The 27,840-nt window shown below is 26.9% G+C and overlaps 2 protein-coding genes across 2 annotated transcripts in view; one reads left to right on the top strand and one right to left on the bottom strand.

Moving 5' to 3' along the window:
- Positions 1 to 5,740: 5,740 nt before the first annotated feature.
- On the bottom strand, positions 5,741 to 22,516 carry LOC111675261 (nuclear factor of activated T-cells 5). The gene is made up of 10 exons (XM_046947121.1): positions 22,492 to 22,516; positions 20,522 to 21,047; positions 19,906 to 20,049; positions 18,932 to 19,214; positions 16,769 to 16,925; positions 16,447 to 16,703; positions 16,154 to 16,358; positions 7,090 to 8,608; positions 5,970 to 6,253; positions 5,741 to 5,894 (listed from the first exon to the last, which is right to left on the bottom strand). The coding sequence occupies exons 1-10, from the start codon at positions 22,514 to 22,516 to the stop codon at positions 5,791 to 5,793; spliced, it is 3,504 nt and encodes a 1,167-aa protein (XP_046803077.1). The 3' UTR covers positions 5,741 to 5,790.
- Positions 22,517 to 25,769: 3,253 nt separating this feature from the next.
- Positions 25,770 to 27,840, top strand: part of LOC124419013 (nuclear transcription factor Y subunit gamma) — a 3,386-nt gene continuing 1,315 nt past the window's right edge. The window contains exon 1 of the mRNA XM_046947120.1: positions 25,770 to 25,790. Within this exon, the coding sequence (XP_046803076.1) occupies positions 25,770 to 25,790 (21 nt within the window). The remainder of the gene's footprint in view (positions 25,791 to 27,840) is intronic.

Below are 27,840 nucleotides of genomic sequence, written 5' to 3'. Positions count from 1 at the left end.
TTGTTTGTGGTAAATGTGGCTCAAAAATAATAATAACAGTGACTGACACTCACTTGGCCCTCTCAGAGCATAATAACGCTAGGTGAGCATAAAAATGCAGTGATAAAAATATACAAAACACATGGTTGTGTTTAGCCAGTCACTTGTTGATATTTATTAACAGGTTTATAAATAAACTGGTAACTCTAGAAAATTGTTTAGTAGTACACAATGATTGTTAAAAGAAACCGTTAAGTTTGAATTTAATCGTTGCTAGAACTGGTCGTATCGGTGGTAACTAACTAACGAATAAACTAACTAACAAACTAACTAACTACCTAACTAACCAACCAACCAACTAACTAAGTAACAATGATTGTTAAAAGAAACCGTTAAATTTGAATTTAATTGTTGCTAGAACTAACTAACTAAACTATCTATCTATCTATCTATCTATCTATCTATCTATCTATCTATCTATCTATCTATCTACCTACCTATCTATCTATCTATCTATCTATCTATCTATCTATCTATCTATCTATCTATCTATCTATCTATCTATCTATCTATCTATCTATCTATCTATCTATCTATCTATCTATCTATCTATCTATTTATCTAACCAAGTGGTGAGTTTAAAAGGTCTGCGGTGAATTCTTAAATTAAGCTAACTTAATTCTTGCAATTTCGAAAAACGTGTTGAAAATTATTCTAAATTATAACGCAATAAATAAATTTTACCATTGCGATATCTGTTAAGTTGATACTGATTACTGTTTAATTAAAAAATCTACTGAATTTAAATATCATGGTGAATTTTAATAAAATATTCAACACAATTTCCACAATTAAATTCTTCAAAGAGATTAGTGAAACTGCTAATCCTGAAGGTATGCTGCTTTAAGTGCATTGATAGTTTGTCTGTGATTTACTACATCATCCTAAAAGTATGCAAATCGTGTAATTAAAAATGTAAAACTTTTTTTCATAGAAGATCCACTTTGAATCTAATTAAATTATAATACAAACCTTTATCTAAATACCTTGCTAAAAAGTAAACACTTTTAGTTTTTTTTTTTTTAATTTAATTTTTCATAAATTATTTTATTTTGAAACCATTTAGTTAACTATTTAATCTATTCCTTGTACATTTAATAAGTTCAGTTTTGTTTTATTTTTTTAGTTTTTCTTCCCAATTTGTTAATAAATTCAATAATATTTTTCATTAAGAATTAATTGTGTATGTATGTGTATGTATATAATAGTTATTTATGTTTGTGTGTATAATATATAATATAATTAATATTGTATAATTTCAGAAACCTTAGTTTTAACTCTTTTTCAATTCGTTATACTAAAAAGAGTGTGTGTGTGTAAACATTTAAAAACACTTATTTACTAAACATTAAATATAACATTCCAATAATTTTTTGTTAAAACACAGTCAGACATTTTTGTTTATTTTATTCAGTTTTAAAACATTTTTTTTTTATAAATAACACCACAATTATAAATCTTTAAGATTTTATTTTAAAACACATTTATTTTTTTAATTTGACTTATTTTCAGTTTTATTTTCAAATATTTTATTAAGAGCCTAATAATTTTTTTACTAATAAAATAATTAAGAAAAAATACAAAATAATTCTATAAATTTAAAGAATATAAATTAAAATAATATAAATTTGAAATAGAAAGCGTTTTTTATTATATAAAAATATCTAAAAGTGAAGAAAGTTCGTTTATTTGTGATATTTTAATTATGCACTTTTAAATATGTAGAAATTTTAAGATTAATTAAAGTGTCTATCTAAAAGTAAATATTCCTAAAGTTAGGCACTTAGACTTCTTTTTATTTCAATTGAATTAAATTACAGAATTAGTGACAAGTCAGCATAGCAGTAATGCCCAAAACCAAATTTAATATACATGAAGTTGAGCAAAGTTTTTTAATTTCAAATAGTTTATAGCTTTGGAAAGCACCAGGTCTAAAGTGTGTTACTTCATTGTGGACCAAATGGAATAGACTTTGTTAATTAAACAACCAAAAAATACGATTAATATAAATAAATGTCAGAGCAGTATCATAAATGTATCCAAAAATAAACGTTTTTCTATTTAAAATTTTAAAACAAAACGGTAGATTATTATTTAAAAACAACTTTAAGAATGTCACTGCAAAACGGATTGGAATAACACGATACATTTAGGTAACTATTATTGGAGCAAATAATCCGTTTAGACATTCTTCTCTGGGAAAAAAACTTCCCAATTTTGAATCGGGTCGATCAAGAGCCAAAATCCAAATGTCATGGGAACGTAGTGCGTTCAGTTGTAGTTGTAACCGCTAACACTATACAGTAATCTTATTGGCAGGTTTTACATTAATTTCCAGGCCCTAAGATTCAATACCTTAACTGGATGTCTCTATAAATACATTGTAGAAAGGATTAGCTGAGCAGTTGAATATGGGTTGGGTATCATGGGGACCATGACCACATACTGGACATTCATTGGGGAGGGCAAGGTCTATGCGTGACCAGTATGCATTAAACCTGTTGCTTCTCTCCGATCTTATTTGTATCAAAACTTCTGTTGTTTATCGCGTCCGTTTTTCTGTGTCTGCTATGGACATCCTACGACCTCAGGATTCTCTTTGATGAGAATTTTTGTTTATACTTTGTCCCCAAAACGAACTTAGATTATATTTTTGTAAATCCATGATTTTTCGAACATTTGTTAACTATTACAAAATAATACAAATTCTGCTAGTAAAATCTTCAAAAACATTTAATTTCGGACATAATTAGGATAGGTCTTTCGAAAATCTTTCATTTCCCTTATAAATAAACCAAATTTGCTTATTTTCATCAACAGCAAACTCCTCATTATTATGACTTGATATAAAGGGTCCATAATTTATATTGTACAACAAAACAAGTCGAATACAAAGCAGTTCATTCAGTCCAATTATGAACAATAATTGCCCTTAAGTTTATTCCCTTTTGCATGCCTTTTGTATAGGAAAAGGAAGAAACTACCACTGAGTTTGTTATTTAGAATACGCCTCATTATGTGTAGCAATTTATATCTATTCCTTAACACATATTCATAATAATTAAATCACTTACTAAAAACAAAAGTATAAGTTTTTTATTAAATCAATTTTACATAACGAAATTAAATTTTACTTAAAATTTAAGATAATTTTTCCGCACATCTTATCATTTGTAGGGATTTACGTTATATACCCTACGTTATACGTTATATCTTATTCAGTTCAGTTGAATGCAATATATACATTTGAACGCGTTTTCTATTACGAAAAAAAAATAAATTCTTAATTTTTAAGCATTTTTTCCAATTGATTCCAAGAAGTTTTTTTTGGAACTAGTATGCTTTTCATAATGCTAGTTTAGTAGCAATGTATAACTAATATCAAATAATAAGTTTCTTGAAAACTATTTAGAAATATTTGATAACAACAACAATATTCACCCTTATTCTGCATTTCGATTACGTTTACGCATTCAGTTACGCAATGAGCAAAAAAAATGTAGTTCAACAAAAAACTGAATCTTAAGAAAAAATAAGAAGCAATTCCATTTCGTAGTTTCAATGCTTTACGATTGTGTGTATTGTGCATTTCAATTGTAATTACGTTTTTGTAAGTTGTTGACCCTTATTCTGCATTTCGATTATGTTTACTAAAAGGTATTCCAACAAAAATGTGAATCGTAAGAAAAATAAAGAAGCAATTCCATTTCGTCGTTTTAATGCTTTACGATTGTGTGTATTGTGCATTTCGATCGTAATAACGTTTTTGTAAGTTGTTGTTTATGTGGGGGAAGGAGAGTCGAATCGAAATGCACAATACCAAAGTTGCCAAATGGACAAAATTTCGATTCAAATTGAAATGCAGAATAGGGGCCATTAAGAGAAACGTATTGCAGAAGTAACACTAGTTCCAAGATTGTTGTTTAAGAATCTGAAGTGTTTTTGTTTGCAATCTTTTAAGAACTAGTTGTTTTAAAAACAAGTTTTAAAATTTTTCGTTAAAATTACAAAAAAGAAAAAAGAAATTATAAGCAAATAAATTTACTTATGTTTTAGATTTTTTACTTAACAAATTGTTTGTTTGTTTTTTATTTAATTAACTTTAAAAAATATTTATATATAAGAATGATTAATTATTAACAAAACCTTATAAAGCCTTAATGAAAAAGAAGGAAAAAAAATTCAAAAAATTTACAAAACAAAAACTTAGCAAATAAACATGACTAATTAATACTTAAGTTAAATAAAGTTTAAAAAAAAATAATATAATATTATAAAATATATATAACAAAAAAAATTTAAAGATAAAAACTAAAAGTCTTTTAAATTTTTTTCTCTCTGCCAATTTTTTGCTTTTCTTCGTATGTTTCTTTTATGTAGAGGATTTTTAAGTTAAAAAAAAATTATGATTAAATATGAAAAAATAGTATAAAATAACAAAATTCAGACTTGAGCATTTCTAAGAAGAAAATGAAAAAAGTGACACAAAAGTTATTTAAAAAAAATTAATAAATATTACGTATATTAGGTAAAATAAAACAGTACAGAGATATTTAGACAAAAATTACTAGAAAAAAAAAAGAACAGAAAAGTTAAATAAATTGTTACAAGGGAAAATTTAAAGAAAACTTAAAAACTTTAGCATAGTTTTAGGTGAAAATTATTAATTTGGTTTTAGAGTTTATAAGAAAAAGAAAACCAACAAAGTGCAGTTTTTAAATTTAATTTTAAACTAAAAATTAAGTTGTAGATATTATTAATATATAATTTAGTTTTCTTTTTTTTAAATTAAATATTTTGTTCAACTAAATTTCGAGTGCTTTTAAAGCCATTTTATTTAATAGTTTTAGTTTTAAGAAAGTTCTGTTAGTTTTTTTTTTGTTTATTAGAAAATAAATAGACACATTTTTTGTAAATCATACATACATAGTTTAGTTTTTAAATTAATGTATGAATATATGTATAAATATAAGCATAACTTAGTTAAATAATATAAAATTAAAAAAAAAGAATCATTAACTTTGATTTCTGTAGTTTTGTAAAATTTTGTTTTTTTTTTTTTTTGTTTAAAAAATAGTGTTTTTATATGGCAGTCATTAAATTTTTTTAACATGCATTTATATGAACATATAAATCTATACATATATATAATAGTATATATATGTATATAACAAATTTGTATATAAAATTTGTATATTATATAGAGATGAGATAATATAACAATAATTTGACTTTTAAAGTGTTGCAAGTAATTATTACAAAATGAAATTTATTTGAATTAAAAATATATTTATAAAAGTAAATATATATATGTGTATATGTACAGGTATGTATGTAATAAGAAAACAATTAAACTTTTTATATATGTATGTGTATATATAGTTATATGTAGATATATAATATAATGTAATATATATTATAATAGTAAAACATCAATTGTATAACACTGACTTGTTAAATTGGTTTATAATAATGATCCCATTTGTTAATATTTAGTTTGTTAAATTTAATTTTTTTGTAGTTTATGTGTATTTTGTACATATAATTTTTATTAAATAAATTTTCAGTTTTTTTTTAATTTTACTTTTGATTTTTTTTTAATTTTTTTCCAAATTTAGCAAAATATAAACTAAAATCTCTTTTCAAATTTTCAACTCAAATACAAAATTTTCTTTTGTTAAACATAATTAAGCCTTTTTTCAGTTTCTTTTGTGATTTTTTCCCCTTTTTAACTTTTCTTTTTCTTTCAGGTCAATTATTACGATGATATTGGTCCTCTTGATTATTATTGTTGTTGTTGTAGAACAAATTACTGTGATTCTCATCTCTTAGACTGCAATTAAAAAAAGACACTACTGAAAAAAAGAATTTTAATTACACAACTATCGTTGCTGATAGTTTGACTAGACTAGACTTTTCCGTTTACATACCTTGATCAAATGTACTGGGATTTATGTAGCTTAAAAGATCCTGATCCGACATAGTGGTCAAGTCTTGGGGTATTGGTGCTAGTGGAGCAACAGCTGCTGCTGCAGCAGCTGCTACGGCTCCAACTGCTGCCGCCGCCACTGGATGTAGATTGGGTGTGGGTGGTGCTGGTCTTTCTTGGGTAACTACGGCTCCGTTGGTGGTTATAGCCGCCGCTGCTACAGATTTCTGTAGGGCATTTTCTGTGGCCAGTGCAACAATCAGAGATTCTTGGGGTGGTGTTGTTCTTTAAAAAGAGAAATACATAAAATTAAATTAATAACAGTTCATGAAAGCTTCTACTAATTATGACCCAATTGAAACAAATTGCGCTGAATAAACTCTTTAAAACTAACATTCTGTTACATTAAACTAGGAACAATTTAAGGCGAACTTTAACCGACGATTGTGTTTTTTCAGTTTTGTTCGTATGTATTGCCAACATTTCAGTCAAAAGCATAAACACTGAACAGGTGTTATTTGCAAATATTATTGAAGTTTAAACCACCTCCATTGGGCGCTTAAACTAGCAAACAAAATTAACAAATTGAGTGCTCAAGAACAACTTTTTAATGTAATCCCTTCACCTTTACTACTCAGTTAAACTAGGCTTAACTTGCTGTTAGATTAAACTCGGAACAAATTTAGGCGGACTTTAACAAATGATTGTGTTTTTCAGTTATGAATTTAAGTTTAGTTGACTCTGTTAGTATTGCCAACTTTTCACTCAAAATCATAAACAAAAAACTGATTTGTTTTGTTTTATTTATTATTGTTTTAAATGTTTATTTAACATTTTTAAATAAAATTTACAAAAGTATTATTTGCAAAAAACAGCTGTTCATTGTTTATGTTTTTTACTAAAAAGTTGGCAATACTAACAAAGTTAACTGAACTTAAATTCAAAACTGAAAAACACAATCATCGATTCAAGTCCGCCTAAATTTGTTCCGAGTTTAATCTAACAGCAAGTTAAGCTTAGTTTAACTGAGTAGTAAGAAACCCGCCCTTAGTGTTTCTTTTTTCGAATTATTGAAAGTTTTTCCCAAGTTCAACATTAAACATTATTTTATTAGTACTTACATGCCTAAGGCGGGGAACTGTGATGACACATTTTCATTGACATTAACAGCATTGGCGGCCGTAACATTGGTCTGTGTATTGGGTGACACATCCGAGTGATTTAATAACAAATTCAAAGGATTACACGACAATGGATCCGCATTAACAGTCTGCGATGACATTATTTGCTGTTGCTGCTGTGACTGATGCGTTTGATGATTGCTGTGACAATGATGATGATGTTGGGTCTGTTGTTCTTGATTGGATATAAAATCGGCTGCTGCTTTAATGATCATATTACTAACGGCCGTCGAGGTGGCGGTGGTAACTTCGGGTTGCATAGATGAAGGGGTGGGTGGAACTGCAACTGTTGTATCACTGGGCGGTGTCATTATGATGTTGCTTAAGGCCAACGCTGCCACAGCAGCATCTTGTTGTGTGGGTTGAGCTTGCATGGCAATATCGTTGAGTATGGAATTGGCCATGGTGACCTGATGTGGAGCCATAATATTCGGCACCACCGCTGTGGCAGCCCCATTGTCCGAACACAGTATAGTGGAAGGCGAGACGGAGGGGTTCATAATGATGTCGGTGGATAGACCGGTCGATTGGCTTACTTCAGGATTAACGCTGACCGAGGATGCTGAACCGGTAGGCATTAATTGTTGTAGCGGCAAGGAGGGTGTTAGTTGTACAGAAGGTTCGGAATTCAAGATAATATCTTGTGTTATGGGTGAATTGTGACTGGTAAGTGAATTGGAAGGAGAAGTGCCCGACAAGGGAGAACCCGAAGCTGATGACGAACTGGCCGAGGAATTTGAGAGACTTCGCTCGAGTACTACGGCAGCAGCCGCCGCAGCAGCTGCAGCTGTGGTTTGCGGTGTAGTCAAAATATCGGTAAGAGCATGATCTATGGCAGCATTGTTGGTGACACCAAATAGTGAAGGTTCTGGCACTGGATCCGTGGCATCGGCCACATTTGCCGACTTGGCCAAATCTGTTATAAATTTATCCACTTTAGCCACTGACACTGCTTTGGCAATTTCATTCTTAACTGCCATTTCAACGGCCGCTGCCACAGCCACTTCCATGGGTGTGGTAGTGGGTGCCGCTGGGGCCACAGGGAAACCCTGCATACTGTTATTATCATACATCATGGCATCCATGCTGGTCTTGCGACCATAACGTGAATGATATTGCAAAGCCGTAGGACTTTGAGGTCCTCCCACACCGCAAGCCGCCACCACAGATTCGGGTGAGTGTATAGCATCAGCCAAAGAGTTTTGCGAAGTTTCATCTAAAAGTTCAGTTTTTAAAGCTTCAGCTGCCACCACAGCATTAAGATGCACTAATTGTTGTTCCGTTATCAATGGCTGTGTAGTATTCAAAGATGGCCGTCTCACAACCATCGGCATTTGTGTGGTAATGGGTGGTGGCATCATGTCAGCATCAATTTCATGTTTAGTTTCTGTTGTAGGCCAGAGCGAGCCGGAGGCCGCTGCCACTGCTGCGGCAGGTGTGGTATCCATAAAAGTGCCATCTACAAATATACAGGAAAACTAATTAGTAACGCCCAGTGGGTAGGAAGTGGTAATGTTTCATTTGTTTGATGTTGGTGGGTATATATTTTATTTTTTGAAAGGAATTATATTTTATTTAATGAAAAATAATAAATTATTTAATTTTATTTTCTATTGTTTTTTTTTTTTTTAAGTAGAAATTCTAATAAAAAAACAAGGTCTTTTTAGTGTTTGTTTGGTAAGAAGAAAGACTTAAAAATTAAGGAGAATATTTTAATTTTTTTTCTTTTAAACCATAATTATACCCTAATGGTGGGTTAAAGAAGGTCACTTAGAAACTATTGAACTAAAATACTAAAATGAGTTGCTTATATGGTATTTAATAATAATAATAATAATAATAATAAAAATAAAATTAAAAATATTTAATAAAAATTATAAGAAAAGCTTTTGATTTAAAACAATAAACTAAATAATTATTGTTTAATAACTAGTTTTACTTAAAACTAAAATAGAATTATTAATTTTTTTTCTTAAAACAGGGACGAAAAAGAACTTGACAAATAAATGTTATTGTAAAGTAATTAATGAAATTTTGAAAAACTTTTTCAGGAAGTTATATAGCAATTAAATTGATTTCTTCATTTATTTGCTAAGTTATTTGAAATTACTTTTTTTGGGGGAAAAAATAATAAAATTTTTAAAAAAGTCTATAAGAAAATTTTGAAAAAAAGTATTCAAATAAAAACTGAAAATGTAAGACTTTTTCTCACACATACACAAAGTCAAATCTTTTTACAGTTAAACGAACACATTTTCTATAAAACTGCACATTCAAAATTCACTCAAAACCCAGTTGAACATTCACTACAATTCTCTTTTACTCTCACACACACAAAATTTGTTCTCTCAATCATTTCAACACTCAAGCAAATATTCATACAACCATCAAGCTTACACACTCTTTTTAAAACTCCGACTCTTTAAGTAATTTCACTTTTTCGTTTTCTAAATAATATTTTACTAAAGACTAAATTCTTAAAGTTAAAAAACCGCAGCCATTTCTTAAATTAAAATAATAATAAAAAAAACTTAAAACTAGTAATAGACATAAATTATGAAAAAATATGGTGAAATAAAGTGTTGTTTGATTTCAATTTACGTTTTTTTTTTCTGCGCAAAATTGGTTTTACTAAAAATTTAAATATTGTAATTTAAAAACAAATTTTGGACTTTTACTTGTGTACGATTTTATAATTGATTTGTAAACGCTTTTGGCTATTAAAGAGAGCTCATGGCAGTTAGACGCAGTTTGGAACCTGTACGAAATAAAACAAAGAACAAGAAATGACAACAAATAATAGAAAACAGTAAACCAACGTTGTTAAGTAAACTTCCTTTGTCACCTAAAGTTTTCCACATTTGCTGTTCCCCACATTTTCTTCAGCTCAAAGTTCCGGGTTTCTATACGACTTGTTAAGCTCTCTTTAACTCTTCTCTAAGTTCATTTAAGCCACTGTTGTCTCAAGGTATTTATAGAGAGTAAATTTTAGATATATTTTTTTTGGAAATTTTAGAAGAAGTGTTTGTGTATTATGACAAATTAATGAATGTTTATTAGAATCAGGGAATGAGAGTTAGTGTTATTAATAATGAGTTTAAAAAAAATAGAGAAAACAATACAAATGCATATATATTTTGTTTGGAAAAGACTGGAAATACTTTTGTTAGAGTAAATATATAAAAATAGGATTTAAAAATATATTTAAAAAAAATTTCAATATTTTACTTTACCAAAAATGTGTAGTATACTTAACAAAACGTAGTAGGTAGTAGAAGAGAAGACGACATCGCACCTTTATTTGCTTTGTTTTTTTTTTTTATTTGGGTAGAGAATATTGGCTTGAAAAGTTTCTGTAGAAAAAAATACTATTTCTAAATGAAGGGAAATTAAAATTTTGAACAAAATATAATAAAACAAAAAAAAAAAGAGCGAACAATTTTGAAATTAAAACTAAAACGTAAGAAAAAACAATAATTTTTTAATTAGTTGTAGTAGAACAAAAGAAAAATTTAAGCAAAATTGTTATTGTTATCGAGTATATACTGAAGTACTATTATAATAATAGCTAATAACTACAGACGTCAATATAATATTTGACAAAACTTCTTAGCAAATTAAGAAAATTATATATGTTAATACGTTGTACATGTAATACAATTTGTCCAGTGAAGTACCTTCTAGACATTGAGACAACAAACAATACTTTCAATTCAGTTCACTAATAAAGTTATTTATTAGGGTGGTATTTTTTTCTATGATTCAATTTTTGTATTGAAGCAAAATTAAAATGCGTCATTAGAAATAAACTACAATTGAACTAGAACTGAACTAGAACTGAACTAGAACTGAACTAGAACTGAACTAGAACTGAACTAGAACTGAACTAGAACTGAACTAGAACTGAACTAGAACTGAACTAGAACTGAACTAGAACTGAACTAGAACTGAACTAGAACTGAACTAGAACTGAACTAGAACTGAACTAGAACTGAACTAGAACTGAACTAGAACTGAACTGGGACTGAACTGGGACTGAACTAGAACTGAACTAAAACTGAACTAGAATTTCAAATGTCAATGACATTTCTGAAAAAAATGATATATCCAATAACATTTTGCTTTAACTCTTGCAAATGTAGTGTGTGTGTGTGTGCGTTTTCAAACATATAGTTACAAATGTTAAGTGTTAATTAGATTACGAAATAAATAAAAACATAAAAACAGAAAATCGGTTAAAAGTTTTAGGATAAAAGGAATCTTTAGAAGGATAACAAGGTGGATAGGTGGTAGTATTTGAAAAAGCAAAGGTAATAGGTAATAGAAGTTAGCATAATTTAGTAGCACTAATATTAAAATTGACAAGAAAGAGTGGCTTAAAAAGTTTTGTAATTATATATTTTTAACTAATTTTTTTGGTAATTTATTTTACTTAAATAAAATGTGAGGTTATGTAGGGGATTTTTATTTCGTTTTTTATAAACTAAGTAAAAATTATTTTGAAATGTATATAAAAGATATAAATGTTGAGAGAAAAAAATGTAATTGTTTCAGTTTTATTTTTTAAACCAGTACCCTAATGTACGATGCAGCAGATGATGAACAGCACCAAAGCAGCAGTAACAGTGGATGTAGCAAGTGTTGATTTTGAAAGTGGTAGTGGTAGTAGAACACATACACATACAGTCAGCAGCTGGAGGAGGGGAAGGAAGGATGATGACTTAAAGATGAGAGTGAGTGGAGGTGATGATCGTCATTTTGTAGTTTAACAAACAGCACAAGGTCTGGTTATTCCATTTATTCTCATGTTGTTTTTCAAACTTTTTTTCAATAAAAACCAGCTTCTTTAAAGCAAATCATTTTATAGCATCAATTATCTCTCATTTCTCCATTTAGAGATTTTTCCTTTTCAAATCTGGTTAATATGAAAAGATCTTGTTATCTTGCTTGCTAGATTGTTCACTCCCATTTGTTGTTTTGTTTAAATTCCGGTTTCTTGATATTGGTTGGACCTTGTTAGTGTTTTGATTTTCTTGTCATATTCTATATTGTGTTTTCAACTTATATATTTTTTTTTTTGGTTTTCTATTTAATGTTTTGTCTAAATCGGTTGCATTTTATTCTGATCTATGTATATATTTTGTATTATTTATAGTTATTTATTTGAGTTTTTAAGTATATTTCTTTTAATATTTTTTTAATAAATCGCATTTCACGAACCTAAATTGCTAAGAGAAGGAAAATAAAGTAAAAATAACATTTTCAGATTAATGTTGTTTAAAAAATCCTGGTTTGTATTTTTTTTAATTTATTTTTTTGGTGGATATTTGCAATTGTTGCAGTTGTTGGTTTAGTTTTTTTTTTTGTTTTAATTAATAATTGAAAATCATTTAAGGGGTTGGTTCTGATTCAATCAATTCAATTGTTGCGTTGATTTCATTTCGTTTCACATTTAATTTTTACAATTGCTTTATAAACTGCATAAACTGTATAATTTTTATTTTTTTAGTTTGAGTTTGAGAGGGGAAAATTATTACTTCTTAGAGATTTTACAGTTGTTTTAGAAAAATTCCCTTGTTCTTGTTGTTTCATGTGAATTTCATTTTTAGCTTCTATGGTTGTACTTTCAAAATTTATTGAAATAAAAATTTCTAACAAATTATATCCAATTGTTTGTCGTTTGTTGCTTTTATTTGTTTTAAGTTTAAATTTCAAATAAAGATGAAAAACTTTTTAGTTTTGATGCTAAAAAAAATATTCTTGTATTTTTTAAGAAATCAATAAAAATCTGGAATTTCGTTGACTGTTTGTTGTTTAAAAATTCAAAATCTTAACCAAGAAAACTCTGCTTTAAACTCATACACACACAAAAAAACTCATGCAACACCAGCTGAAACACACTTTCCTAACAAACACACCTGTGAAACCAATATTACAAACCCACCCATAATTGGAAAAAATTAAGAAAATAAAAGTTGACTTAAAAATCAAATTAAAAATAAAAATATTAATTAAGTAGAAGGAAAAGAATCACAATCGCACACACAATCTCACAACAAAATTTTGAATAAATCATTTAAATTTTTAATTTTTTAATTGTTTCGTATTGTATTCAAGAAAAATCGCAAATCATATTCCCCTTATTAAAGCATCAATTAATAAAAAAATTATTTCTTATTGAACATTTCCTTTTATTTTTATCCTTCGAACTGCTTTTTTGTAATAATAATAAATTGATCCAATCATACTGAGCAGAGTTGTTTTGATTAGTTTTGAATTTTCTGCCTCCTGCTTGTTGTTGATTATTATAGTTGCACTTTTATAGTTATTACTAGATAAAACAAAAATCTTAAAATTTATGCAGAATTAAGGATTTCTGAAACTTAATATTATTCTAAATGCCGAATTTTCATTTTCGATTTCGGATTTCGCTAACACAGGTTGATAACAATATGTTAAATCAATGTTTTGTGGTTAAAAGTACTAAAAGAGCAATAATTTTGTCTTAAAATATTTATAAAGTGAAATAGAATTGTACTAGAGCTGAACTAGAACTAAACTAGAACTGAACTTGAACTGAACTAGAACTGAACTAGAACTGAACTAGAACTGAACTAGAACTGAACTAGAACTGAACTAGAACTGAACTAGAACTGAACTAGAACTGAACTAGAACTGAACTAGAACTGAACTAGAACTGAACTAGAACTGAACTAGAACTGAACTAGAACTGAACTAGAACTGAACTAGAACTGAACTAGAACTGAACTAGAACTGAACTAGAACATAAACTAGAACTGAACAGAAACTGAACTAGAAAGAACTACTAATTTTGATAGTTTTTTTTATAAGTACTAAGTTTATATTTCTGTCCTAAAGAAAACATCCATTAAAAAGTTTTAAAACTATTCATGTTGTATTTTAAAGAATTTTTCTTTACATTGATTTAACATTATCATTTATGTTGAAACACGTAGTCGACTTATAATCGTGATGATTTTTTTTTTTATTTTAAATCATATTTATATTTTTTTGTTTAATATTACGTTGTATAATATTTAGAATTTATTATATTTAGTTTATAGATAATAAAATTTGTAAATTATTGAAAAACTAATATAATAGTACTTTCGCTCGTAGTTGCTATAGCAGTAAATAAAATGTTTTATCTTTTTGTTTTATAATTAAATGACAAAAATAAAACTAAAATCAAAGAATTACAATTCATATCAAATAATTCGTTTTAATTTTAATAAGAAACTATAAATTATTTATAGAAAAATCTGTCTATTTATTCTTATGAAATCAGAAAAATTAAGATTGTTTTATATAAAATAGTAAAATAGTATTCATAATAATATAAACAAAATGTAATTGATAATTTGAATTGTTGAATATTTAAAAAAAAATTGTAAAACAGATTGTTATTTCTGCGAACGTTATGTGTTAAACTAAACGAGTTGTATCTGCTTATAAGCACTAAAATTCAAAAAAGAGCACTCATTAAGAACGTGCCAATATTTGACGTACGCTGTTGTTATATTTCTCCGTTTAATTGATTTAAATCATATATTCTTATTGGTTTTACTTTTTATTTATAATCTTTGTTTTTTGTCGATCATATAATTGTTATTGTTTCGTTTAATGTAAGAAAATTAAATTACATATAAATAATAAGATTTGTAATAACAACTAGTAAATTGAATATTAAACACAAATGTATTTGTTGTCTTGTAACAGAAAGATTAAAAATATTAATAAATAATAAGAGCATTTTGTTAAAAGCATTTAGCTAGAAACGTTTATAATTGACGTTTATTTTATAAGATTTTTGATAAATGTTCTTTTTTTTCATTAGGATGTTGTTATTGACTTTATTATTTAATTGAAACGCCTATGTGATGTTAATAATTTTTTTATTTTAATTATAAGATAAAAATTCTAACGCATGCATAAATACTTATTTTATATGAACTAGAACTGAACTAGAACTGAACTAGAACTGAACTAGAACTGAACTAGAACTGAACTAGAACTGAACTAGAACTGAACTAGAACTGAACTAGAACTGAACTAGAACTGAACTAGAACTGAACTAGAACTGAACTAGAACTGAACTAGAACTGAACTAGAACTGAACTAGAACTGAACTAGAACTGAACTAGAACTGAACTAGAACTGAACTAGAACTGAACTAGAACTGATCTAGAGCTGAACTAGTATTGAACTAGAACTGACATAGAAATGAACTAGAACTAAACTAAAATTAATTCTGTTCATTTGATTTTTAGAGTATTTTTAAAACATGTAATTAAAACTAAATGTTTTCGTAGAAAAAGCCTATAAAAAATCGAAAAATTATTATTCCTTGGAATCCTTAAAATTTAATTGGTTTAAAGCGATAGTTGTTAACATATTAGTTAAAATAATTAATGGATAAATACTAATTTAAGAAATTAGCGAAAAAAGGCGGCGGCTAAACAACAACGGCGCCATTTTACTAAATATTTTTATTAGCAAGTAAATTATTAATGATCGTACAAACAAATAAAACAATTTAAGTATAAAATAACAAAACATAACAAAAACTAAGAAAGACTAAAACAAATTAACGAAACAATAACAAATTATATATGTAAGTATTTATTTAATTATTTATTTATATATGTAGTTTTTTTCAGTTTTTTTTTTGTAGAGGTAGGTACTTATATGTGGGTATTCTTTCAAGTAGATTTTAATAAAATTGTTTGTTCGCAACAACGGTTTACGTTTCAAATACAAAAATAATGCCGTAGTAATTTAGCAACAAATAATAATATTAATAGAATACATTTTCGAAATATTGTAATTGTAATTACTTGTTACGTCTACTTAGTTAGACGTTGTAGTTAGACGCAGTGATCGCAGTGATCGTAGTAGTTGTACTAGTACACAATAGTGAGTACGTTACGTATACGAAGTATGTAATGAAATAATTATTATAAGTATAAACAAAAATAAATACCTTGGGCCGATGATAAGCTACTGTGTATTGTATTTGTACTACTTAGCGTAGTTGCAGCCGCTAATGGTGTATAGGTGCCCTTTGGCGTATAAACAAATGTATGGGGTTCACTTTTTTTGCCGCTCGAAATAATTGCCACTTGCACAGTGACTGGTTTTAATATATTTTGATGTATATACGGTGGCACAGTGCATATTAGATGGGTCTATAGGAATATAAATAAATTGCAATTAATTATTAGCGAAAGTAAAATTTATTACGTTTCATTACACTATTATAGATGAATCACTTACTTGCTGTAAATATTCTTTGTCGGGCAACACTGTTTGTTCCCATAGACCAGCTCCTATAATTGACATATCGTTTGCTGATGCAGCGGCTGTTTTCAGATCATCATCGTTGTTGCCACTGACACTTTCATAGGTTTCTTGAAATATCACATGTGTATCTTTGAGAAAATTTTTACCGATTATAAATAATTCCAGACCACCATCGACTGGGCAAGAGTTAAGGGATTTTTTGCAAATTTCTGGTACACCCGGCGGTTGAGCTGGTTGAGAATAATAATTGTTAATATAAAATATTGAAAATGTTGAAATTTTTATAATAACTTACTGCATATAATGGGATTAGAACAGACTTGTAGTGTTTCGACGGTGCCATCGTCGTGTGTTAATTGCGTGCGAAATACCATGCGACATCGTGTTGATTTCTTTTTATTCTTTTGTGCAAGATGTTCTGGAAAACGATGTTCAACATCGACATTGCGTTCCTATTAACGAAAAAAGAAGAGATTTATTAATTCAAATAAGTTTATTGAAGTTTAAGGTTTTTTACAAAAAAAAAAAAACTTAATTTTAATTGAGCGAATTTTTAAGAAATTATCACAGAGTATGTAGAATTGAATTTATCACCAACAAAATAAACTTTTTAAAACAGAATGGAATGAAATTTGTTTTTCTTTAATAGAGTTTTAAAATATGAATTTTCTTTAAAAATTGGAATTGAAATTTCACTAGAATTTTAAAATTTTATTGGAAAATCAAAGTTTTAACTAATATTTCGAAATTTGACTGTAAATTTAAAATTTCACTTGAATTTTAAAATTTCACTTAAAATTTGAAATTTTACTTAAAATTTAAAATTTTACTTAAATTTTAAATTTTATTAAAAATTTCACTAGATATCGAAATAAATTTGAAATATTACTGTAATTTTGAGACATCATTAGAATTTCGTAATTGCATTAAAAGTTCGAAAATTCACTTTAAATTTATTTCACTAGAAATTCGAAAATCCACTAGAAATTCAAAATTTTTCTAGAATTTCAAAATTTCACTAGAAATTTCAATAGAAATCGAAATTTCATTAGAAGTTTGAAATTTTATTGGAAAATCAAAGTTTTAACTAATAATTTGACATTTTACTAAATATTTGAAATTTCACCTAAAATTTTAAATTTCACTTAATTTTGAAATTTTATTAAAAATTTCATTAAATATAGAAATTTCAATTTAATTTAAAATTCGAAATATCACTAGAGTTCCAAATTTCGCCGAAATTTTGAAATTTCACTAAAAAATTTAAAATTTTATTAGAAATTTGAAATTTTTCTATAAATTTGAAATACGACTATGATTTCGAGACATCATTAAAATTTCGAAATTGCATTAGAAATTCGAAAATATATTTCATTAGAAATTCGAAATTTCACTAGAATTTCGAAATTTCACTAAAATTTCGAAATTTTACTTGAAATTCAAAATTTTACTAAAATTTCGAAATTCCACTGGAAATTCAAAATTTTTCTATAATTTCAAAATTTTACTATCAATTTGAGATTTCGCTAAAAATTTGAAATTCCCTAGAAAATATATTTCACTAGAAATTCGAAATTTCACTAGAATTTCAAAATTTCACTAAAATTTCAAAATTTTACTTGAAATTCAAAATTTTACTAAAATTTTGAAATTTCACTGGAAATTCAAAATTTTAATATAAATTTGAGATTTCGATAAAAATTTGAATTTCCCTAGAAAATTGAGTATCAAAAATCATAGACATCTTTACAAAATATGGGTCTCGAATGGGTTAATTAAACAAATCTGATATTTCTTTATAGAAAAAACTGTTTATATTAACATATGATTAAAAAAAATATATTATAATCCTCTCCGCTTTCAGGGAAAAGAGAAAATATTGTGATAACAAAAATTAAACATTATTCATGTATGTTTGTAGTCTTGCAAACAAAAAGATAAGGTAACAGACTAATGTATACAACATACAGAATTATTTTAGCAATTTTTTTTTGTTTATTTTATTATCACTAACGGCTCCGTAATAAAAGACAACCTTGTTTAACATTTCATAATCATAAAATCTCACAAAATGAAAAAAGGGAAAATGTTTATTACTTAATGGCGAAGTGAATGGGTATGAGACAAAGAGGCGGTGAATTAATCAATCGATAATTAATTAACATGTTTAAAAAACATTTTTTTGTTTCTATTATTTAAGTAATTAATTGAGTTGTGATTATCAGAGTAGGTACTAGAAGGAGATTAAAATAAGAACCATTTTAGTATAAAGAAATTTATAATTTTTTTTAAGGCGATTTAAAGTAAACAGCTTTTCTTTTCAGAGACTTTTCATTTAGCAAAATTTTACAAAAGAGTGAGTGTTTTTGAAGAAAAGTTTTTCTAATTTTTTTCCAAATTAAACTTTCAAAACCAATTAATTTGAATTCCAAAAACTGTATTATTTAATAAAACTTACCTTTAGTATACCCACACAATCACATGTTATAGTCATATCTTGCTCTGGTTTAAAATCAATTTCTATAACCACTGTACCATCGACTTTCTTTTCATTACATTGCGTGGAGTTTTTGCCCGCCACCTTGCAGGCCTGATAGAACATATGTGGAGCAACACGGCCAATGTCGGTGCCAATGAATACTTGCAAAGAGGTGGGCTTATTATAGCCCACTAAACGTACTATGGGAAAACCATTACCACTACGATCCTTGACGGCACCACGACTACCTTCGGTTTGATATCTAATTAAACACAAATAAACAATATTAAATACCAGGGCTCTATATCTAATAGTGTAATTCACTGCAAAATGATGACATTTGAAATTTTTTTTATATATTTTGTAAAGTTTTAAAAATTTTCAAACGGGTTTTTGAGATCGTAATTAAATGCCAATAAATAATCAGATTAGTTAATGTAAAAATAAATTGATCTTTGATGTTTTTGAGTACAAGATTAAACTTAGCAGTGTTGCCATACAAAACAACAGAAAACGTAACTGTTTGTTATCAAAATAACGCATTTTTTTGTAGAAAAAAGGAGACAATTGCAAATTAAATATGAAAATTAATGAAAACATCAATTTAAGACAAAAAATATATTTTGGAAGTCCCCATAATTTTTACTAATAAATCAATAAAAATTTTATTAGTTTTCTTGGCATCAGCTGTTTACAATTCAGCATTTCTTGCTCAAGTTTAAACCACCTGCATTGGGCGCTAAACTAGCAGACGAAATTAACTGTTTGAGTATTCGAAAACAACTTTCGAAGATTGATATTAATTTAATCCCAAATCTTTTATCTAAAGATCGGCCCTTAAAGTTTCAATCACTATAAAGTGATAATTTGAGTTCCTAAAGTTTCTTCTTTTTATGATATCATTTTACAGTGAATTACGACATATTAGGCAAACAGATATTTTAGTAAAATACCTGGCTCTGTGTTGCTGTTCTGGCTGTGAAACAATTTCCAATTGTATGCGACCATTTGATGAAGTGGCCACACTATTTGGCGGGGTGGCCGGTTGTCTTTTATGAGCCACTCTGGTCATAGCTCTAGCACTGGCGGCAATAAATCTATGCGGAAAAAAGAATTTAGAAAAACAATAAATAAAATATTTGTTTATAATAATTTATATAATAATATAATAAATAATAAAACAATTAAATGATAATGAATAAAAAATGGTCATGATTTAGAGAAAATATTGAATAAATTATAAATAAAACTAATTACATCAAAAAAAAATTGTGTTAGTTATTCAAGGCGGCCGAAAATATATTGTCACTAAATAAATAGTATTATTAAGCGGGAAGGAGGGTGTTGGATTAAAAACATTAAATCAAATTTTGCTTTTTGGTATTTTTTTGTTTATACAAAAATATTACAATAACATAAAAGAAAACATTATATAAATTATTGTAATATAAAATAATTGTACAAAAACAAACTCCATATTTATATACAAAACATAAAAGAGAGATTTTAAAAATATTTTTCGTAAACTACATATAAAAAATCATTGATTTTAAACAAAAATGTTCTTACTTTGAGCTAGTGGATGCAGCTATATGAGAGCTTTGATTATGTAACTGTACCGGTCTGGTGTTAATAGCGGACATATTTGTGGTTGAACTTTCAACCGGCATTTGAGCACTGGCTATTTTACGTATGAAGGCATCTTCACTGCAGGCATCATCATTATCCAAATCCACCGCAATAGTTTCAATCTTTTTACGTTTAATACCATGTCCCAGGTGATGGTGATGATTATGATGTTGATTATGTGAATGATTCTGATGATGATGATATTTATCAGAATGAGGTGACGTTGCAGACGAACACGATGATGATGATGATGAAGAAGAGGATGATGATGATATTATTTGTTGATTAGTTATTTTGAGATTTTTACGATGTCGTCCACCATAATTGTCATCGGAATCATCGGTACAGAAATCTTCATCTTCGGATTCAGTATTTTCAGTGTCATCATTTAAGAAGGGTAATTTTTTAGCTGGCCTAGATCTATGATAAGGTTTGTTATTGGTTAATTTTATTTTTTTACTGTTTTTTTTTTCATTTGTTTTAGAAAAAAGTTAGAAAATTTTGTATAGAAAGTTTAGAAAAATAAACTACTGAAAGTTAACTAGAGGTTTAGTAGAGTAGGGAGAGAGAGAGGAAGAAAATTGCAAGAGAAGGAAGTGATTTTAGTAGTGGTGGTTAATAGATTTGTAAAATTATGAAAAAATTCCAAAAATTTGTAAATGAACTTTTAGAAATTATGCAAAATGTTGACTTCTATAAAAGTAACCTTAAAAGGAATGGCATTTATCTAACAAACTAGTGAAAGCTTTACGAGAAAACTTCTAAGTTTGGTTTTCTATTTGCTCTTTGGATCGGATATAGATCTCTTTTATTCTTTTGCTTTAAGTATCTTAAAAGTGGGCATTCGCTGCTTTCTATTTGCAATCATGTGCAAGTAACTAGGTTTTTATGTAAATGTAGTGAAATTACAAAGCATTTTGATTTGTCTTAGGGCGAGTTTTTTTCAGATAAAGGTAATCTACATTCTTCTTTAAACCTCGTTTAATATATGGTTTGTGTTTTTCAGTAAACAATAACGTTACTTATTATCTTAGTTTAACTAAGGGCGAGTTTTTCTGATAAAGATGATCTTCATTCTTTGGTTAAACCTGGTTTAATATATGTTTCGTGTTTTTCAGTTATCAGTAAAGCTACATATTATCTTAGTTTAACTGAGCGTAATTGGCCAATTAAATTCAAGTTATAAGTGAGAAAACACAATTAACAAAAACAATAAAACAATTATTTCGGAAGAACAAAAACTTTGTTTTATTTATTATTGTTTAGTCTATAGACTATTGATTTGTCTGTCTATTGACTAAACGAATACCATTTTACTTAATAGTCTATTGACAAGTCTGTTGACTATCCTATTGACTGTTCTATTGACAATTCTATCGACTAGACTACTGACTAGTTTATTGATTGTTATTGATCTGTTGACTAGTCTATTGTGTAAAATATTACTATTCTACTTAATAGTCTTTTGACTATTCTATTGACTCGTTTATTAACTAGTCTGTTGACTAGTTTTTTGACAAGTTTATTTACTATAAATTAGTTTATTGATTAGTCTATTGAATGATCTCTTGACCCATTTATTGACAAGTCTATACTACACTATATTAGTCTGTTGACCAGCACTTTAGCTAAACTTTTACTACTCTACTTAATAGTCTATTGATTAGTCAAATGACAAATACATTGACATTTCTATAGATTACTGTCAAATGACAAATACTTCTATAAATTAAGGATTTATCTGTTGACTTACTATTACTAGTATATTGACTAGTGCATTAACAAGTCTATGATTTGTTTATTATTAAAATGTGTCTTGACATGACTGGTCTCTGGACTATTTTATTGACAAAACTTTACAAGAACTTCTTTTTTTAATGTCAAAAAGGACAGAAATATTACAATATTACTGATTTTCCATGCCTGCTTTAGCATATTGACAGACATTAAATTTGTCACTCTTCATGATTTCATGTTTAAGAGAGTGCTGTTATGAGAGCTCTCTGAGTATCGCTGCAATCATTAAAACTATCATGAATAACAAATTTCATAAAACTAAACAATTTCTAAATAATGTACAAATTTAAAATGTAAAACACTTCTATTATAGGTCTTTGCCATTTGTAAATTTTCAACTATGAAGAAGACAAAGAGAGCGAAAGAACGACAGAAAGGGTGAAAACAAAACAATGGGGTTTAAGAAAATGCAAAAAAAAATACACAAATGACAATTTTAAAAATAAATTTAAAATAAATTTTAAAATGTTTTTTACTTTGATACAATTTCAATGCGCTATAAATAAATAAAAGAAATACTAACAAAAGAATAAAATTAACTAAAATATAATTAGAAAATTTGTTCATTATTTAAAAAAAGGCGATAAAAAGAGAGGTTTATTGTTTTAATTTCACTTAAAATCACCTTGATTTTTTTTGTATTTAAAAAAATAAGTTAATTTGTTTATAATTTGTTGTTATACAGAAATTTGTTCTGTTGTTTCGTGTAGTAATAAATGTATTTTTTTTTTTACATTTGCTGTTATAAAGTAACAATTAAAATTTTATTGTAGAGACTGGTTGTTGATTTTTTTTAAATATTACATTTTATTTTAATATTATACATTAATATTAAAAAAAAAAAAATGCCAGCAAAATTTGATTTACAACATGTTACCAACTTACAGTGAATGACAAATAAGAAAGAAAATAGATTTATTTATTTTTAAATAGTTTTTTTTTAATAATTTAAAAGTAAGCAAATTTAAATATTATTTTAAAATATCAAAATTAAACTTTAACATTTATCATTTATGTTTATTTAAGGATTCTTATAATCAGCTGTTTGTTATCTTGTTATTTGCTATTTACTAAACGCTTTAAGCAGAAACTTAAATAATTTTAAGATAAACATTTATGAAAATTTTAAATATTACTTTGAATTTAACCGAATTTAAACACTTGTGTATTTGTTTTAAAATAAATATACATTTTTAACACCCACTGTGCGGTGTTGTCTGTTTGTCTGTCTGTCTATACGTATATTTATATAGAAAATTTTGCTGGTTGAATCTGTTTTCATTTATTTTTTTTTTCTTTTTTTTTTTGCTAAATTATTAACAATTTAATCTTTTAGCTGATAAGATAAATATAGACAAAGTTGTGTCTTTGTAACAAAACAGAATTTATATTTGCTAAAATCAAATGATTTTAAAAAAATTTTTTAACTTTTGCAAAAAAACTCATATATATTTTTTTCTTTTAACCATGACCTACAATAAATTAAATGGTTTTAAATATTATATTGCAAAAAAATAAAAAAAAATTCTAAAGGTGGCAAGATTTTGTTAAAAAGGTATAAAAAATTATTATTTTTTAATATTAAATATTTAATATTTTTATAAAAATTTTTTTTTTTTATAAAATTGATAAGCTAGCCGGTGTTAGAAATCTTATATATTAAACTGTAGATGTTAGTGTAGACACATAAATTTGTTTATAAAAAAATAAATAAATAAAAAAATACTAGAAAATGAAAGCATTTGCTAAAAGCGTGCCATTTTATTATTAGTGTAATCTAAAAATATACAGTGCGACCCAAATATTTTTGTAAAATCAAAACAAGCAATTAATTGCTTTAGATTTTTTTTGTCAAAAGTTATATTTTCTAATGATTTTTATTAATAAAAATATTTATTTTTTATTTATTTAAACATTTAAATCCTGTTTCTTTCCCGGGAAATTTATTATAAGTAAAAGTGATCAGTTGTGGATCCGCGGGTTCTTTTTAGGGAGGAGCGGGCGGTGTTTCTCTTTAGTAAATAGACTAGTAAATCCATAAAATTCCACAGACTATGGATTAATCAAAAGATTAGATCCAAAGACTAACCAATATAATATTTTGTGAACTATTATAACTAGTGTAGTAAATAGTCTAATCCCAAGACTAGTTCCTACATTATGTCAAATCCTAGTCCGCAAACTTGCTAATAGTCAATAAACAATAGATTAGTCTATTGACTAATTTTTTAATTAACCCATAAGTTAGTCCATTATCTTGTCAATAGACTAACTATTTAAAAGGTTTCTTTATAAACTAGTCCATAGTTCTTTGACTAGGCTAATAAATAGACTACGTAGCAATGACTAGTGAATGTACTAGTCCATAAACTAGATAATAAATTAGTCCAAAAATTTGCCCATAGAATAGTTCATAGACTAGCTCCAAGATTAGTTGATAGCATTTTTCTTTATCAAAACAATTCAGAGCCCAAACAATAGATCAGTCCATAGTCTAGTCCAGTAGACCAGTATATAGACGTTTGCTTTAATCAGCCAATAGACTAGTCCATTCACTTGTCCAAAAACCAGGTTTTGAACTAATCTATATACTTTTGAATAAAAAAGACCATAGACGAGTCCATAGATCAGTATAATTGTTCATAAAACTTTCAATTAGTCTATTGATTTATCCATAGACTAGTTCACAGTCTAATCGGTGGATTATTATATAAATGTTCACATAGGCCAATAGACCAGTCCATATTCTAGTCCGTAAATCATTTTATAGACATGACTAGAAACTATTCCATACATTTATGACTGAGAAATAGGGTTCTATAGGTGAAACGAAAAGTCGACTTTTCGACTTTTTGCATTTAGGTAAAAGTCAACTTTTCGACTTTTTGCATTTAGTTAAAAGTCGACTTTTCAACTTTTGGCATTTTATGCAAAGTCGATTTTTAAAATTTTTTTCAGTTAGTTAAAAGTCGACTTTTAGACTGTTTTGACTTTTTTCGACTATTTCCGACTTTTCGACTTTTTTGAAAATTTTCGACTTTTTCCGACTTTTCGAATATTTTAGATTTGTCGACGATTTTCGACTTTTTTTTCGATTGTTTGACTATTTTTGCATTTTCGACTTTTTCCGACTATTTTCGACTTTTTAACTAATTTTTACTTTTTCCGACTTTTCGACTAATTTTGACATTTTATGACTTTTCGACTTTTTTCACAGACGATAGTCGACTTTTTTGGAAAAAAAAATAGTCGACTTCGACTTTTCGACTTTTTCGACAAAAAGTCGATTGTTCGATTATTCGAATGTCGATTTATAGAACCCTTTTGAGAGATATGTACGTAGACAAACCCTTTTAATTAACTCACAATACGACACTGTAATACGAACGATATGACCAGTTTCGTACACAATGTGAGCAATTTTTTACGAGTACAACAAAACCCCATTTGTAAGCACTTATTTAAGCTGTTATCTGTAAGCCAGCGCGCTATTTCAAAGAAGGTTTTTGTTTGTGTTGCATTCTAAAGGTTTTATTCTTATTCTGTATTTTTTAAACAATTATTTGTCTATTCTTGTAATTAACAAGAAAAATTAATTAAATTACATGTTCTTAATGATATAAACAATTAATTAATTGAATCTTTTAAAGAAATTTAAATATTTCATAATTGTTATCTCTCTCTCATAAAAAACTATTATTTATGTTAAAAAAAAATTTGTTTTCTTTTGCATTGTTTTGTTTTCTTTAGTTTAGTGCCTTATATTTCAACTAATATTATTTATTTAGATTAGATATTGTTTATTTTATTTGAACATTCGAGTCAACTTATATTATTTTATTTTTGTTTTTTTTTTTGCTATTTTTTTTTTTTTTTGCAGTCTCTCCTATATTTGTTGTATAGTTTAGTACTATTTTATTAAATACAAATCGTTAAATCACCTTGAGAGTTTTTTTTCTTATTTTTGTTTTCTTTTATTTTATTTCGTTTAAATTTTGTTTTTACTTTTTCGCTTAATATGTTTAAATGAAATTTTAAGAGTATATAAAATATAAAAGCAATTTTCTTTAGACAATTAAATTTTTTGGCAAGTTGTTGTTTTTTTTTATAATTTGAGAATTATCTTTAATTTTGAAAATCTGTACGATCGATATTATTTAAAAAATGTTGTAAACATAGAAAATTATATAATTAAATTTTAGTCATAGTTAATTTTAGAAATGGATTCATTTATTTGAGGTTTTCATTTGATATTTGTAATTTAACAATTGACTTAAACATGCAGTTTTTTGTTAATTTATATTAATTTATGTTAAGAATTGAAGAATTTTGAAGAATTTATTTTGATTATTAGGGTTAAACCAAACCACTGTTTTCAAAATAATTCTAACTATTTACTTCTTTTAATTAAAATAACTATTGTTTAAAATATTAACATGATATTTGATAACAGTTTTAATTTTTATAGAAAAAAATATATAAACAATTAAAAGATAATAGAACAATTTTTAACATTGATTGTTATCATGAAATGACGTTAATCAAACTCGTGTAAATTGCAAAACTACGTCATAAGAATAGTTCCCAAACAAAACAATGTCTAAGGACCAATCTTTAGTTGAAGTATTAAGGATTAAATTAAAATTAATCCTTCAAAGTTGTTTTTAAGTATTCAGTTAGTTAATTTTGTTTGCTAGTTTAAGCGCCCAATGGAGACGGTTTAAACTTGAGAAAAAATGGCAAAAGTGTAAACAGCTGATGCAAAAAGAAATTAATAAAATGTTTATAAAAATAAACATTAAAAGGTTTGAGAATAGAAAAAAATGCGGAGGCAGTTATTTTTATATATTCACACCAATCGACAATAGAAGTGAACATTTTCATTTCCCTTGAAGGGAAAATTGCTATCGTTAACTTGTTGTAAGCAAATTCTTTCATAATAGTTGATTTTGTAAGGAACAGCTGTTAAATGTATATAAAATTTCATCAACGAATTTCACAGCAGGGAAATTTTTCACTACAAAATAGTTAGTGAACGAAAAAAATGAAAAAAGAACGTGAAATATATTCTGGTGAAATGATGATTGGCGATAGTTTTGACAACTTAAATTTATATTAATTTCTTTACGAATTTCCTCTTATTTACATTTAGAGTTGCCGTGTCATGTTTCTAATATTTTTCTGTGAATGCCAATGAAGAAGAAGGTAAAATAAACTACAAAAATAAATAATAATAAATTTTCTCCTGGAACCAGAAAACGCAACCGCATCAGCAGGTTTGTATTTTTATTCTGATTTATTGATTAGTATAAATTAGAGACTGAAAATATTTTTTTTAATGAACTGAACTAGAGCTAAACTAGAACTGAACTAGAACTAGAACTAGAACTGAACTAGAACTGAACTAGAACTGAACTAGAACTGAACTAGAACTGAACTAGAACTGAACTAGAACTGAACTA

The sequence above is a fragment of the Lucilia cuprina genome, chromosome 3 (genome assembly GCF_022045245.1).
Source record: "Lucilia cuprina isolate Lc7/37 chromosome 3, ASM2204524v1, whole genome shotgun sequence".
Lineage (NCBI taxonomy): Eukaryota > Metazoa > Arthropoda > Insecta > Diptera > Calliphoridae > Lucilia > Lucilia cuprina.
This window is presented reverse-complemented; position numbering and strand designations above follow the sequence as displayed.